The sequence below is a fragment of the Wyeomyia smithii genome, chromosome 3 (assembly GCF_029784165.1).
Source record: "Wyeomyia smithii strain HCP4-BCI-WySm-NY-G18 chromosome 3, ASM2978416v1, whole genome shotgun sequence".
Lineage (NCBI taxonomy): Eukaryota > Metazoa > Arthropoda > Insecta > Diptera > Culicidae > Wyeomyia > Wyeomyia smithii.
The window spans coordinates 207,913,928-207,930,233 of record NC_073696.1 but is presented as its reverse complement, the minus strand read 5'-3'; the positions used below and the strand labels follow the sequence as shown (position 1 = coordinate 207,930,233).

General features: G+C 39.1%; 1 protein-coding gene across 4 annotated transcripts in view; it reads left to right on the top strand.

The window, feature by feature from the left end:
• The window catches only part of LOC129727577 (putative epidermal cell surface receptor), a 127,654-nt gene that overhangs the window by 41,115 nt on the left and 70,233 nt on the right, over positions 1-16,306 (top strand). For all 4 annotated transcript variants that reach the window (XM_055685547.1, XM_055685546.1, XM_055685544.1 and 1 more), the window contains exon 2: positions 4,419-5,161. In XM_055685547.1, coding sequence (XP_055541522.1) covers positions 5,065-5,161 — 97 coding nt within the window. In that variant the 5' untranslated portion in view covers positions 4,419-5,064. The remainder of the gene's footprint in view (positions 1-4,418; positions 5,162-16,306) is intronic.

Genomic DNA, 16,306 nt, shown 5'->3' with positions numbered 1-16,306 from the left:
AAAATCGTATCAAAATATGTTATTTGTATCTCCCGTTGATAGAATTTTGTAATTTTTCAGTTATGCTCTTCTGATCGGGTAGTAACTCTTATTTTCTGGAATGGTTCACTCATTGCGACCAGTAACATTGATCTTTTGTGATATCGCCCGGTTGTCTGTTGTATTCTGCACTTCTTTTATTGGCAATATCACTATTGAGAGTAAGAGACGTGTTTATGTAAATTGCGTTTTCACTCTTCCTTTAATGCTTACCGTTCCGCTTACCGTTCCGAATTTTGCTGCCTCCTGCCAATATTATCCCCCATTACATTTCCCTGGAGTGGTTTGAGTTAAATGCCCCTTTGATTCAAAGTGAAATAAGGTTAAGTGGGGAGCCTGAGAAGTAACCCGATCAGAAGAGCAGAACTAAAAAATTACAAAATTCAATGAACGCGAGATACAAATAATATATTTTGATACAATTTTGTATTTTTCCATATAATTTTGATAACAAAATTGAATCTGAATGAGTTATAATCATAAAAAGCTGAAATGAGGTAGTTCTGAAACAAGTCTAACTAATTTTTCGTTTGTATCAACCCGAGTAAAGTTGAACAACAAAACGATAACATGATGTGATGCCTTGTTATCAAGTAAGTCAAATCCTATAACATGATATTCTATATTTAGAAAACAGAGAAAAACAAAGTGAATCCAAAAATGCCATGATTTGTTATTCAGATGCCCTGAGAGCTGTTATCTTATTTTATTCGGGAAAACCTGTTGTTTCTAACAATGATTGTTATTATATTGTTCTATACACTATCTTATTTTGTTAGAAAGCTGATACATTAGTAACAAATTTTGATATGTGTTTGATACTAGTAGAATCATTTCTGTTATAATTTCTGTTATTTTAACACCTAACGGGACCAAATTTAAAACACAGCTTGTAAGGTTTTTCCCGTAACAAACTATCAACTTCTGTTACAGATTTGTTTTTTCTTCTGATCAGGTAGAGACCGCACCATTCACGAGTATCAAAGGAAGAGGCTTGTGTTGGTGGGAAGGGGTTGAGCAAAAAGAATTCTAGGAAACCCACGGTGCACGGTACTGTAAATTTTGTTCTGGTGGTGATAACATTTTTTATTATTTTGGGCTATTTTTCAAAGCATAATTTATTACTTTAATTTCTCAGTAATATACAAGTATATTTATTTTGTAGAGAGACGAGGTCAAGAAATTAAGACTGAAGATTACGTAGTTTTCTGATGAACAGTACAAAAAAAGATGTTTTTCACGTTAGAAACACATCCTGCCAATCCGTTGTTATTACCTGAGAGTTATTACCACTGATATCTATTCCGACGATGTCGGTCCGGCAGTAACGTAGGCAGTCGAAAGTTTCTCTAGTGGGTGCATGTTTGAGAGTCAGCACATAACAAATCTTGAACAATAATTTGTATGTATCCCACTGAACTAGCTGAATCCGTTGCATAGTCGAGTGCCTCAACAGCCTGCAGCAACTCTCCCTACACAAAACACACTTTCAGCAAAGAAAACCGATGATGAAACACGTTAAGTAAAAATTTTGATTGATTAAATAATTCAAACGTTCGTTACATAGTAGAAAATTCTGGATATTACACGTCACGTACATTATTTTCTTATTAAAATTAAGTTTCTTCTGACGTAAACCACGATTTTGTTTGAAAAATGTGTGCAATATCAGTTTAATTTTCGTAGAATATTATGGAATTTTCTATCATAAGCAATGGAGTCAGCCGTGCTACTACAAAAGTCCGGTCACACAGGTAAATCTCAATATTTCAAAGAATAAGAAGAAAATCTGAATCTGGCTTTCATAGCTTTATTCAGTAACTCATAAAGATACTTCTCAAACGATATCTCGGAATTACACCACCTTTCTCTGATCGAACCAACTTCAGACGTCTCGGAAAGTCGTAGCAAACAGCGCGCACGTGCTCCATCGGCATCTCGTCCCAGATTTCGTGATAACTCGCTTGAATTGCTCCAAATTTGTTATTTTATAGTCGTTCAACTTCGACATCATTTATCCCCACACGAAATAATCCAGTGGATTCAGATCCGGAGACGACGGAGGCCATTCATTATTCGAAATGAAATCGGTCAAGTTTTCCTCCCACCACGCCTGAACAACCTTTGCGGTGTGGGATGGGGCGCCATCTTGCTGGAAGTAGTAGTAATCGTCTTCAAATAATAGTTCAGCTTGAGGCAGAACATTTTTATTCAAAACCGTGTCCAGGTAGTACGTCGCGTTGATTTTGACCCCTTTATCGACAAAAATAAGAGGCAGTTTACCTCTCTTGCAAATGGCTCCCCAAACCATCACTGACGTCTTATTTTGGAACTGGGAAACGTTGAGCTTGTCCGCAGGGGCTTGCTGGAGGCTCACACTCCAAACTCGATTATTTTGGCGATTGACTGTTTGCTCCAAAACGAACAGCTTCTCGTCCGAAAAAATTATCTCGTCATCTGCGCGCCAACTGAGCAACTCCCGCGACCGTTGGTACCTCTTGTCCTTTGTAGCTGTGGTAACCCCATGAACCACCTGTTTTTTACGGTGTAAGTTTTAAACCCTTGCGCTGAAGCAGGCGGATTGATTCTCGGTTCACTTTAAGGTTCCTGGCCAGCTTCCGTGCAGATTGGGCGGGATTCCGGCGAATCCGCTCTCGTATAATCTTTTTCAGCCTTGGAGTTCTCACAGACCTTGGTCGTCCAGATCGTGCCTTGTCCTTGGTGCCTCCGGTCTCTAGGTACCGATTTATGGTCCGCTACACGAATTTCCGGTTGATTCCGAGCGGTTTTAGGTGTTTGAATATGTGTCCTGGTTTGTACCCTTTCACATATTCAGCGATAACAGCTGCTCTTAACTCTGCCATGGCTCACAACTCAATGTAAACAAACTGCACAGAAACGAAACTCTGCCACTTTGGGCAGCAAAGTTAACCCTTTCATTTGACATATAGATGGCACCAAAGAGATGCAACGTGTAGGCTACAGGCGACCCCAAAAAGTGTGACCGGACTTTTTTGTCACCGTGTAGAATTCCCGTTTACCAATCACAAATCATCACGTATAAAGTTTGTCAATCGATTTCAATAGGTATTTTAGAAAAGTAAAATTGAAATGGGCTTTCAGTATCTACAACATACGGGTCTGGTCTAATAAATCATGACCATTTAAGCTGAATGTTGTTTTCATCAATCAGAAAATGTTTGGTGGAAAAACTACAATTGTTCTTAGAATTCTCTCCCCGGTTTTCCACATTGTTAATCAAAGTACAACATAGGTCAAGATACATGAGCGGGACTTGAATGTAAAGATATAAGTGTTTGTAAAGAAGAAAAAAATTACAGTTTTTTAGGTTTCCTGAAAGTCCACCGAGAAGCAAGCTTAGGAATTGGAAAGTTAAAACTGATCTCGATTCTTCTGTAGAGAGGTCTGATGTTTTGCTTGTAATTTTCAAATATTAGGTGGTAAACCATAAACGAGGTTGTGAGAGCAGATGAACTTCATATTAAGTCAAATGAGGCAATTGCACCAGGAACAGTGAGAAAATCCACAAAATAATATTTAATTAAAGTCGATTTAAAGTGGACGAGCTTGTAGACACAGTAGGTATAACGAAAAGTGTTGTGCATAGTATTATTCAACCTTTAAACATTAGAAAGCTCACTAACTGCACCACGAAGATGTTTCTTGATGAGTGTTTGTCAATAACAACAGAACCGAAATATATTGTTGATCCATAATCATGAAAGTGACTTGGGCTCATCACATCACACTCAAGACGAAAGAACAATCGAAATAATGGATTGAACCGATACAAAGCGAGAACAGATTATGTCATCTGTTTTTAGGCTGCGCGTGGAATAATCCTCCGGTCAAACAGTTCAAGAAATGATTTGATAAATTACATAGGTAGACAAGTCTGGCATTAATATTTGAATCTGATATTTTAATATATAATAAGACAAAAATGCATGAAAGACATTTACTGTCTGTTTGGTTTAATACATAGAACATGAAAATTCTTTATCTAAATTCTAGTTGAAGTAACTCAACGGTAGCTAAGGCTAGAGTCTCTCCCAAGTTTGAATGATGATTTTGCACAAACAACGAAATCACGCCATATCGGGGATCAAAACCACCGCGAATCCAATTTTTTACGCAGCCCCTCAATCACCATATCACCATAATTGTGCTCGGCGGGCGGCAACGGCAGTATTTATCACCTCCAATTCGACAAAAAACAGGATCCGCAAAGCAAAGATTAGCCAATTAAAGATTTTTTTCAGCATTGTATAGATCCATTGCGAACTTGTTGAATCCCAGCAGATGTTTCACGACAAGGCTTTTTTATTCAATTGTATTTCGTTTTTCTATCATTTCAGCGTTCTTCAGACGAAACCGCACGGGCATTAGAGTCACGATAGTTGTGTGGGAGCAACGAGAAATTTAAAGTAAATGTGCTGCTCATAATTGGCTACGGTAGATAGCAATTTCCGAAATAAAATCGAAGCATAGTACCAGTGGTAAGGTCATAAAGATTGAGTGAAAACAAAAGGAAGAAAGAGCGAGAAAAAATGTGATCAACAGTGATAAAGAGCGGGTAGCAAAAGTTAACCAAACAAGTCAACTATCAGCAGAAGAAAATGTTTTATGCGTTGCGACTGGTGTTGCGTAACCATTTCCATCAACATCAACAGCGACATCGAAATCGGCAGCAGCAGCAACAGCCAGTGATACAACAAGTGCTTTCACTGCAACCGGCGTTGTGCATCTGATATCGGTGGAAGCCGGAATTGAAATTGTAAAACCATCTGTAATTAGTGCGATCTCGGAAGGAATCTTACTTCGCGTTTGGCCTTTCGGCAACCGGTAACCAAAGATCGTGATCGCGTTACGGAAGAAACAAGTTGCGCCCACATTTCGGTGCGGTTATTTGGCTTCGGGCGGATGGTTGTGTGCCAGGGTGACTAAGTGCAGTGATTGGTTAGCGATTGTGGGAAATAATATAAATCAATAGTGCGGCAAAAAATGGGAAAGTCTAACCACCGATTGCCACGGCTGATTTGGCTGATAGGATTACAGTGCATCGTGTTTGCAGTTTGTACAGGACAGAGTAGCAGTGAAGGTATGGCTTTTTTTGTTTTTTTTTTAATACTCGAACCAACGTACAGATTATTTGTCCGACCATAAACTCGCCTTGACTAACTAACGGACTCCACGCAAGAAGCAAAATTCCGCAGAATCCAAACGTGCTCTATGCAGCAAACAATACAAATAAAGCTTTCATGTATGAGCCCGAACGCAAACAATCCAACAGCCAAAGACCTGAGCTCGTCTGCAAGACAGAAACCCGTTTTCGATCCCGTAATACGACGACTTACGAGACGAAAACACGTCTGACCAGACGCTCAGAATACCAAACATTTTTTTTATAACATTAGCGTCTAGAGATCTTTTATTTTGCTAAACAAATTTATATCGCGATGGCTTTCAAGATGCTCTAAGAATCTTGTGGTAATAATAAGATGTTTTCTCATGGCTAATAATGATACAGTATTATTAATCAGTAGACCACTGGCCAACAAAACTCCCTGTTCGATTCGACCTCACGTCTCGCACGTAGCACCGCATTTATCTATCAAAAACATCGATAGATTGGATCTGATTTTCAACCATGACTAAGCACCAATGGATGAAGCTAGTATTTGATTAGAATCGCTCTATGCTTAACGGGAATTCCAACCAGTCTCTCTCGGGTCTAGCACCTTTAACACTTCACCACTGAGCACGTGACACGGATTTTCAACCAGCACGATGTGGTATAAACATAATGGAAAAAACCTGGGCCCATCAAGGCGAATGGCATAAGCGCAGTGTTCGAAGTTCAGGGTAATCATCGAACGTGAAGTTGCCGACGCTGATTGTTTATGGGAAATGATAAAAATGTTTTCTGTGTGTGTAAAGACCTACAATACAACCGTACCTCCCTTTCTTAATGGTAGTGTACGGGCACTAACTTAGTGTTTTGGTTGCGGTTTCGTTAGAGAAAGAACTAAGCTGATTGTAATTGATTGAACATAAGTTTCTTATACAAAACATCAGTATCAAAATTAAACGTTACTTGTTAAGCCTCGAAATAATAGGTTGTCCGTACTAGTCAGCGTTTATAGGTTGTTCGTAACAGTCATTAAACTATTTTATTGCTCTTAAACCTTGTTCATCTGCATTACAATTAATGTGAAAACTTTGTTGTAAAATCCGAAAGAAACAGCAATGATACCCAGAGGCATTTCACAAACAATTTCCTATCAAAGCTTCCGTGGTTTGATCACCCTTTTAACGGCGTAAAAAGACGAGAAAACTCAGCATTGGATTCTGACTGTGTTCCGCCCGGTATAGAAACAAACAAATGGCAGTTTAACTAAGTCATAGATGTCTGCTATAAACAGCACAGTAAATTTTTGAGGTCGAATGGAAAAGTTTCTAAAAATGAGCGAACAGTGTCAATGATGATTTGGGACGAACCAGAAATGATGCTCCATTTTACATAATACAGGGCATTCAATGGGAAGAAAGGGGGTTAAAGCAGCATAACATAAAAATATGACAAGCCATACAAAGTACACCAACGTCAACAGGCCCGTTGATCTGATCAGTGTATCACTTTCGTCTTTTTTCGTTGAATGGAATGTTTTGAGTGACAGAGATTTTTTTTTTTTCAAATAGTTGCATACCGCGTAAATAAGCTTCATTTCAGAAGAAAATTTGATAATCAAGAATGTAGTGAGAAATACCGTAAATCTATCATTTAATGAAGAACTGTCACTTTTCATAAATCTGCATTACACAAACAAAATCGCGATTCTCTTGATGTCCTCTTCAAAATAACATTTTCCATAAAAATGTAACAAATCTTAGAAAAATATGCAAGTCCATTTTATGAACTGTTATAACAAATGAATCATAGATATTTGAATAAAAGTTTTTTTTATTCTTTCTGGAAATAGAAAATTCGGAAGAGATCATTATTTATCTCAATTAGCAGTATGATGTACAATTAGAATGCATTGCTAGTCCCAATCACGATTCATCTGATTCATTTTGTAATTTTTCCTCATCATATTGCATCACTGGAGTTCAATTGCACTGGTAAAGAGAGGTTCTTCCCTAGAGCTCAAACAGATTTCAACATTTCTGTAAATTTGATTGTATGCAGAAGTGCATCAAAATAATTAATTGCCAGTCGCTTCTTCGATGGCTTACGAGAAAACTCATTTAAGTCTCTGAAAAAGTTTTCTTTGCTAGAGGTACCAAGATTCACAGGAATAGTTAAAAAGCTATAATTCTTCATTTTTTCCCAGTTTGAACTCTAGAGTAAAACTTGTGTTCAGGGAGCTTACTTGAACGACATAGCATTGATAGGCGGAGAGGGGGTTGTATGATTGTTTTGTGACAAGCTGTGAGACAAGGGAGCACGGGTTGGATTGAAATCGACGATGCATTTTATTTTGAAAGAACAATTTTTTGCAGAAAAAATGTACACTAAAAATACACTGAAAGATCGCGCAAAGCTTTGCCGCCAGAGCGTCAACATCTTTTTATCTGTGGCATTCAGCGATCCTCCCTGCCTTTTGACAGTGAAAATTACAAGATACTCTTTTGTTTTACAAGCTTGTAAGTGCAGTGATTTTTTTTGACAAATTCGTGAATATTCTCTGTGTTTTCTACAGACATGTACCGTATGGAGTTGCATAAATATTTTTTCTCTCGTACCAAAAAGTAAAGCAGAAGACAATTTTTTAGAGCGCAGTCGACATCATTTATTTTTGCGAATATTTTTTTATAAATGTTAGAGCTTGTTTTTTGTTAGAACGGGGGGGAAGGGAGTTTCATCTAATGCTACGTTTTTTTTCAGGAGGGGTTGAGATTTTGTGACCAAATGCTACGAGGGGGAAGGGGTATCATTTAAGTAGGCTCCCTTACCAGTGTAATTAAACTCTAATGATGCAGTAAGATTCAAATAGAATTTCAAATTAAAAGCACTCGACGACTAACTTTTTAAATGCATTCGTTTTTGAGATATTTCAAAATTGAGTACGGCAAATTATAGTTTTTTTTTTTTCAAATAAGCCTTTCTCGTAATTTGTGATTTATCAACAACGATATTAATTTACCACAGTTCATTTTTTAACAGCAAAAAGATTGGATGAATTATTTAGAAGTTTAAGGACTGAGATAACATACATCATGATGGAGCAACACGGCTTCTTTCCCAAATGTTCGGCTGTCACAAAACCTGCTCGAACTCTGCTAGTTTTGCATTAGAAACACTTAGGAAAATGCCTAAGTTGACACAGTGCACAATGATCTTAAGGCTGTCCTCGACCGCATTGACCACTACACATTCATAGGAAAGCTAAGCCGACTTGGCTCTTCTGACGATTTTGTACATTGTTTACATTGGTTCTACTGAATCCCATACCTTCAAGAATTAGGTTGATGTCCCACAGGGAAGTAATTTAAGTTCATTGCTTTTCCTTATCTTTTTAAATGACTGCAACTTGTCGAATATCGATACTTCGAACAAAAGGCGTAACGCTTCAAGAGCTGCGAACTTTTGATGTTGGTGCCTAGTACTCGCCAGCCCAGAAATGTAAAGTCACCAGCATACTACTGAACTGACGCAATAATGGACATCCGGGGTAACGAATGAGAAACTCATCGTGATCGGCAACTTCTTAAAGGTGAGCAAGGCATCGGAACAGGATGGAATCCCGACCCTGCCCGAGACAGCCATGAAAGTGGTCCCGCGAAACTATTAAAATTTCACTCCGATATCTCTTTGAAAACGGGTTTTCAACTCTGCCGCGTATGAGGGCCAAGACGTGAAACAAATTAGACTTGCAAGACGATATGAGACTACGCAGCCTCGTACTGCAAAACTTATATCTGAAATTCTTTAAGGGGCCGCAATGCTCTCTGTACTTCGCAAAGGGGGCCGCAGAGTTCTTTGTCGGGACACTTACTATTGCGCAATTATTTATTTTTAATTTTGATGATTATTTTGTGTGAATTGAGAACAAATTTGACATTCAAAATCGTTGCTTTTAATCTTCACCGATTGTTTTTGATGTGTTTCATAAGTTTTCGGATTAGAAAAACCTTCCATTTGCAAAATATTCTAGGGCTTTCTAGCCAGTACAAACAACAAACCCAAGTATGTTTTGTAAATTAAATTAAGTAGCAATTCAGAACCAAAAAATGAGTAATTGCTTAACTCAAAACTGAGTACCCAAAAAGTGAGTAACAATCACGGATTTACGGAGTTTCTCAGAGTTGTTCCCCTTTTTACGAAAATGCGTCAAATCTTACTCATTTTAGAGTTATTTTTTCCGAGGGTGTAAAGAATTCTTCCTACAACCGTTTAAAGTTGCATGGAATTTTTGATGGGCTTTTTTTATATATGTCAGGGGAACCATGAACCATTGAGTTGTTGAGAACGCTCTAAATATATGAGATTTGACAGCGATAGCATTGTTCTGTAGAAATCAGGCCTTAGATGCGCCTTTGCTGTTGCACTGATTCTGTATGTGACGTATATTATGCGATTTTGCTTTCATTAGCATTTTGGATGACAAATATGTTGTTGAACCGTGAATTACGATTGAAATTATTGAGTGAAAACTTTGTTTGCTTTTTTGAGTTTCTTTATCATTGCTTATTTCGCCATAATCACAAGTGTTTCGGAAAAATACTTTCTTGCTTCTTCGTGTTTCTTTTTTTTTTGTTATAATAATTCTCCCGTTACTTAAATACACCTAATCAGCGCAGCGAATGGCGTTTTATGACTCATACTGTGAATTTTCGAGTGTTTGAGAGTTTTCTATTCACAAGAGGTTTTCTACCGTAGAATACGTAGAATACAGTTTTCTACGTAGATTACCTTCGAGTTCCTAAAAATTGCGTAGAATACCATCCCTGATTGTGACGCACCACCAGGAAAGTAAGTAAGTAACCATTTAGTTACATAAAACTCTTCTGGACAAATCAAAACGGGCACTCTTAAGAAAAAAGAGTTGTCCGGAAATCCCTAGAATTTTCGTATAAATTGAGTTAATCTGATTGGTGGTCCACTATAGGACGTTGCCCATCCAAAATAGTTTTACCCCATTTTTGCCTTGCTTATTTTGAAGTCAGGAGGAATCATTATGCCAATTTAAGGTTCGGGAGAAATATACGGCTCTGGATTTATGGTAAATTAACCAGTAGTGGGCCCCTTCCCTATAGTGGACCACTCGTCAGATTAACTAAATTTCTCTTAACGTAAATCAGAATTTAAAAATGTTTCTCTTGATTTTAAAGCAGATTGGTTGGATAAGATGTTTTCCAATTATTGTTTCCTGGAAATCCCTCGACTTTTCGCAAAAATTGAATAAATCCGAAGGGTGATCCAACACTGGAAACGAGTCTACTATATGTTAATTACTCTAGTTTTTACAGGTTCATAAGAAAAGTTCGATGCCGGTTTTGTTATAGCGTAGGACTACCTTGGATTGACCAATTCATCCAGTGGACCACTCTGACGGAAAACTGTTTATTTTCTTGATATAGGGTAAATTACCTTATGGTGGACTCCTTTCCTATAGTGGACCACTTAAAAAAAATAACTCAATTTGTGCGAATCTTTGAGGGACTTTTAGAAAATTTTTATCGGGAAACATCTTATCCAACCAATCTGCATCACGACCTTTATAAATTCCGATTTATGCTGAAAGAAATTGAGTTAACCTTACGGGTGGTAACTGTAAGTTAATGTTAGTGTAAGTAAGTTTACCACTGTAAGTTAACCACTGTAAGTTAATCTATCCTATACGGGAACTGTTCCACCAAAACAGGTGTGCTGTATGAGTTCACATGACCGTTATTGGTTTTTTTACGAGCACGATGCTTCCAACATTGTTGCAAATTAGTAAATTTTGCAAATTTTGAGTAAATTTTGCCAACTGTCTTTCTGCTGACCCATACGGATGTGTACGGCTTTCGTAGCTAGTTTTATTCACTACCGTATGTAACAAAAACTGAGTTTACGAATATTTTGCGGTGCAAAAGCGGACGCACATCGCCAGAACGATTCCAATAAGCTACCTCCTGTTGTGTGAATTTTGGCAGTTGACGTTTTTTTTTGCATATTCGATTGTTCACGGCCTTCGTAGAAAATTTAAATTGCTATTCTATGTGTTTAAGAAGTAATTTGAAATTTTGAATTTAGCTATAGCCAAGACTATTCATTATTCCATCTGTATTCTTACGCCAAGCCTACATTTGTGTACTCAGGTACATACTCTTTCACTTTTCATATTATTTGCTATTCTTCAACCTAATTTTTGTATGCGACACACATACATAACACGACTGCAGACTCTATTCCAAATCAATACAGACTTTGCATGTGAATTTATGTGAATTTTAAAACTTACCCGAAAATTTGTTACCGTATGAGAAACGAGCAATCGAAAAAGTTTAATTTACAGGCACCAAAAAAAAACAAGATGATAAAATTCTGGTGGGTGGAGTCTTGATAATACTGGATTTTGAATATGTTTTCCATAATGGTACAACTCCGCAACAATGGTGCAGCTCTGCGGAATTGTGAGAATATAGACAGTGCCAGTATTAAAGCAAGTCTTTTTTGTTCTCAAATTCTGCCAGTTTCACACTTACTAATTTCCAAAACTTTTACCATAAACATAGGTTCAAAAAATTGAAGAGGACACGTGCATACTTACAAAAAGGAACTATGATTTTCTTTGGGTGAAAGGCGAACAAGTAAATTAAAGTTCTTTGCTTTACGATTACGATTATTCAGTACGTATCAAGGCCGTTTGAATAAGAGATTTGATTCTAGAAGTGTGCAGAAAAATATACACAATTTATTCAAAAACAATGTACCGTTTTTGAGATAGTTTAGCAGCGAAAAATCACGCTTAAAGCTACTGATGAATTAACACATATTTTTCTTATTCATCTTATACATTGAAAATTCTTTTTCAACAGTCAATAGTTCTTCGAAGTACCTGCTTTCGAAATGTTGAAAACTAGAGAAACTGATTTGAAATCACTGAGATATAACATGAGCTCAAAATCTAACAACTGTATGGTTGCATAATTGGATTTAAATTTTACACTTGTACCTCTATTTGATACATAGTCCTTTGAATCAAATGAAACAATAAGCTAAACGAAGACAATACGCGAACAGTTCCATCTGATAAATCGTGAAACAACTAGTTGTCATTCTGCTGACCCATACGGATGCGTGTCACCTTTGTGGTCAGCTTTTTTGACGACCATGTGTGCCGAAGATTCAGTTTACGAGCACATTCACGGTGTGGATGCATCACCTTTTATTGGTTGTATATCGTGCCATATTAAAATTTTTGGCAGTGGACGTTTCCGACTCATTTTGTTGTGTACGATTCTCCTTACAAATTTAACTCAATTCCGCTTTTTGTTTTGTTATATTATTTTCTAGAGTTTGAATATATTCACTCCAGGAGAAAAATTGTAGTTTACCGTAGATGACACAGACGGAGCGGGGCGCAGTTCTTTTTTAGTCTGCTTCCGGCCAAAAGCAGGATTGAATTTAAAATCGCATAACATCTTACAAATTGCGAAAGATTTGACGTTACACTACAAGAATGTGACCGAAATTTACAAAGTAAGGCCAAACAAACTCCGTGTCACAGTCAGTGACCTGAAGTAGGCCAATGATATAGCTTGCACCGAGCTCTTTACACGCGAGTATCGCGTGTATGTACCTGCACGAGTCTGCCTGTCGAGTGTATCCTGAAAAGCGCAGCTGGTTGCTTGAAAAATACCGAAACAAAGGCGAAGATTTTGGATTGTAAGCAATTGCGGTCCATGTCTCTCGTCTGCGGTAAAAAAGTGTACACTACGTCAGATTCGTTTCGCGTTACGTTTGCCGAATCTGCACTCCCTAGCCACGTCTCGATCGGCCGGGTTCGTCTGCCTGTGCGATTGTATGTACCCCGTGTTATGAATTGCACCAATTGCAAGCAGTTAGGCCACACAGCCGCCTACTGCTGCAATAAGGCACGATGTAGCAAGTGTGGGGAGACTCATGCGGAAGATTCTTGCAGTGTTAATGCTGAAAAATGTATTCACTGTGGGGAAAATCAGCATAAGCTCTCCACATGCCCGGTGTACATGCAGCGCAGAGATAAAAACAAGCGGTCACTTAAGGAGCGTTCAAAGCGTTCCTACGCTGAGATGCTGAAGAAGACCGTGACCACTTCTACCATAACATCGAACCTCTTTGATCTGTTGTCCTCTGATGAAACCGATTCTGACGATTCACCAGCTGGAACATCTTATGCCAATCCTGGGAAGTCTAGAAAGAGGAAAAATATTTCTTCTCCTAAACTTCCCCGAAAAGGTCTTAAGATTTCCCAAAGTGGAATGAAAGGTGCAAACAAACCAAACAGTGCTGCGGTAAAACCGAAGCAAACTCCTCCTGGGTTTGCAAATTTACAGTCCCAGAAGGAGTTCCCAGCACTGCCAAGAACATCTCAAACCCCAGTTGTTCCTTTTGCACATCCAGTTGATGAAACAAACTCCGGATTAGTGAAATTTTCTGACATTGTGGACTGGATTTTTGAAACTTTCAATGTACTCGATCCAATTAAAATTTTTCTTACAGCATTCCTCCCAACAGTTAGATCATTTTTGAAGCAGTTGATTGCCCGATGGCCGCTCCTCGCAGCGATTGTATCCTTCGATGCCTAATTCATCTGCGTATATGAAGGATTCTATCTCTGTCTTACAGTGGAATTGTAGAAGTATTTTACCAAAAATTGATTCGTTTAAAGTTTTGATAAATAAACACAAATGCGATGCATTTTCCCTTTGTGAAACTTGGCTCACTTCAAATACTGATCTCAACTTCCATGATTTTAATATTATTCGCCTTGATTAAAAAGTGCTATTCTTTCTATCGTATTAACCTCCCTTGATTCCAGGCATCGAAGTTGTCGCATGTCAAATGACAATACAAGGTAAAGAGCTTTGTATTACCTCAATATATATTCCTCCCAGAGCACAGGTTGGGCAACGGCTGCTCTTTGATTTAATAGAACTTCTTCCCTCGCCACGTTTGATTTTGGGAGACTTGAACTCTCATGGTGTGGCTTGGGGTTCCCCTTACAATAATAACCGCTCGAATCCTCGACCCTCACGGTAGCGATCATTTGCCTATCCAAATTTCAATTGATAATGGTTCAACTTGCACGCGATCAGTTGATATTCCGTATGACCTCACACGGAATGTCGATTGGAAGTTATACGATGAAATGATTTCAAAAGCGGTCGAGCCGATTCAACATCATCCACCACTTTTTTTTGTTCATCTAATCATCCACCACTTGAAGAATACAACCTCCTCGCGGGCTTGATTCTCGACGCCGCGTTACAAGCCCAAACGAAGAAATATCCCGGCGTAACGATCAAAGAACGGCCTCCCACTCCGTGGTGGGACCAAGAGTGCCCCGATGTCTACACGCAAAGATCGGACGCGTTTTTTGGCCTTCCAAAAGGGAGGTTTACCTGGCGACTATATACGGTATTCGAAGCTTGATGCTTAAAAGCTTGGCTAAAGCAAAGAAACGCGGATATTGGCGTCGGTTCGTGAACGAGACGTCGAGGGAGACATCGATGAGCACTCTTTGGAACACAGCCCGAAGAATGCGGAATCGCGTAACGGTCAACGAAAGCGAGGAGTCTTTAAGTCGGTGGATATTTGATTTTGCCAGAAAAGTATGTCCGGACTCTGTTCCTGATCAAAACATTGTTCGCGATGCGTCTCCGGGCCACGACGTGACAGAATCACCTTTTTACGATGGCAGAATTTTCAGTTGCCCTCCTGTCCTGTAACAATAACGCGCCTGGGTTAGATGGAATCAAATTCATCTTGTTGAAGAATCTACCCGGCAATGCCAAGAGGCACTTGTTGAACCTGTTCAATAAGTTCCTGGAGCAAAATATTGTACCGCAGGATAGGAGACAAGTGAAGGTGATCGCCATCCAAAAACCAGGGAAACCAGCTCTCACAATCACAACTCTTATAGGCCGATTGCAATGCCATCCTGTATCCGGAAGTTGATGCAAAAAATGATACTCCGTCGTTTAGACCATTGGGTCGAATCAAATGGTCTGCTATCAGATACTCAGTTTGGCTTCTGCCGTGCCAAAGGGACGAATGATTGTCTTGCGTTGCTTTCAACAGATATTCAGCTGGCGTATGCTCGCAAAGAACAAATGGCGTCTGCGTTCTTGGACATTAAAGGGGCTTTTGATTCCGTTTCTGTTGACATTCTTTCGGGTAAACTTCACCGACAAGGATTTTCTCCAATTCCAAACAATTTTTTGCACAATTTGTTGTCCGAAAAGCACATGCAATTTACGCATGGCGATTTGGCAACTTTTCGAATTAGCTACATGGGTCTTCCCCAGGGCTCATGTTTAAGCCCCCTTCTTTACAATTTTTATGTAAATGATTTCAGATTACCTTAGCGTGGGTCCCTTCTCACTGCTCGATACCGGGCAATGAAAAAGCGGACTCTTTGGCTAAGGTGGGCGCAACAAACGGTGACATTTATGAAAGACCAATCGCTTTTAATGAATTTTTCGCACTTGTATGTCAGAATACAATCATCAGTTGGCAAAATTCTTGGACCAGAGGGGAACTGTGAAGGTGGTTACATTCCATTATCCCCTAGGTATCGACGAGCCCGTGGTTCAAGGGGTTGGATGTAGGTCGGGATTTCATTTGCGTGATGTCCCGGCTTATGTCCAATCACTATAGATTTGACACGCATCTCCGTCGTATTGGTGGTGAAGGTTATCACGACATAGAGCACGTTGTTTGGTCATGCCCTGTACAACGTGACGCCAGGTCTAAATTAATAGCTTCCCTGCAGGCCGAAGGTAGGCAGCCTGCTGTTCCTGTTCGTAATGTCTTGGCGAGTCGTGACCTACCCTACATGCCCCTTATATACGTTTTCCTGAAGTCCATTCACGCCCCAGACTAGTCCTATTCCTTTCCGCCTACATCCAACCAAACGACAAGAACACTTTAGGACCCCGGATCCGGAAACAGCAACCAGACCTGCACGATACTCTCAGGGCCCGAGGGAGACAACCCAATATGCCAGTCCGTAATATCTTGACCCAGCAGCGGAACATATTACATATG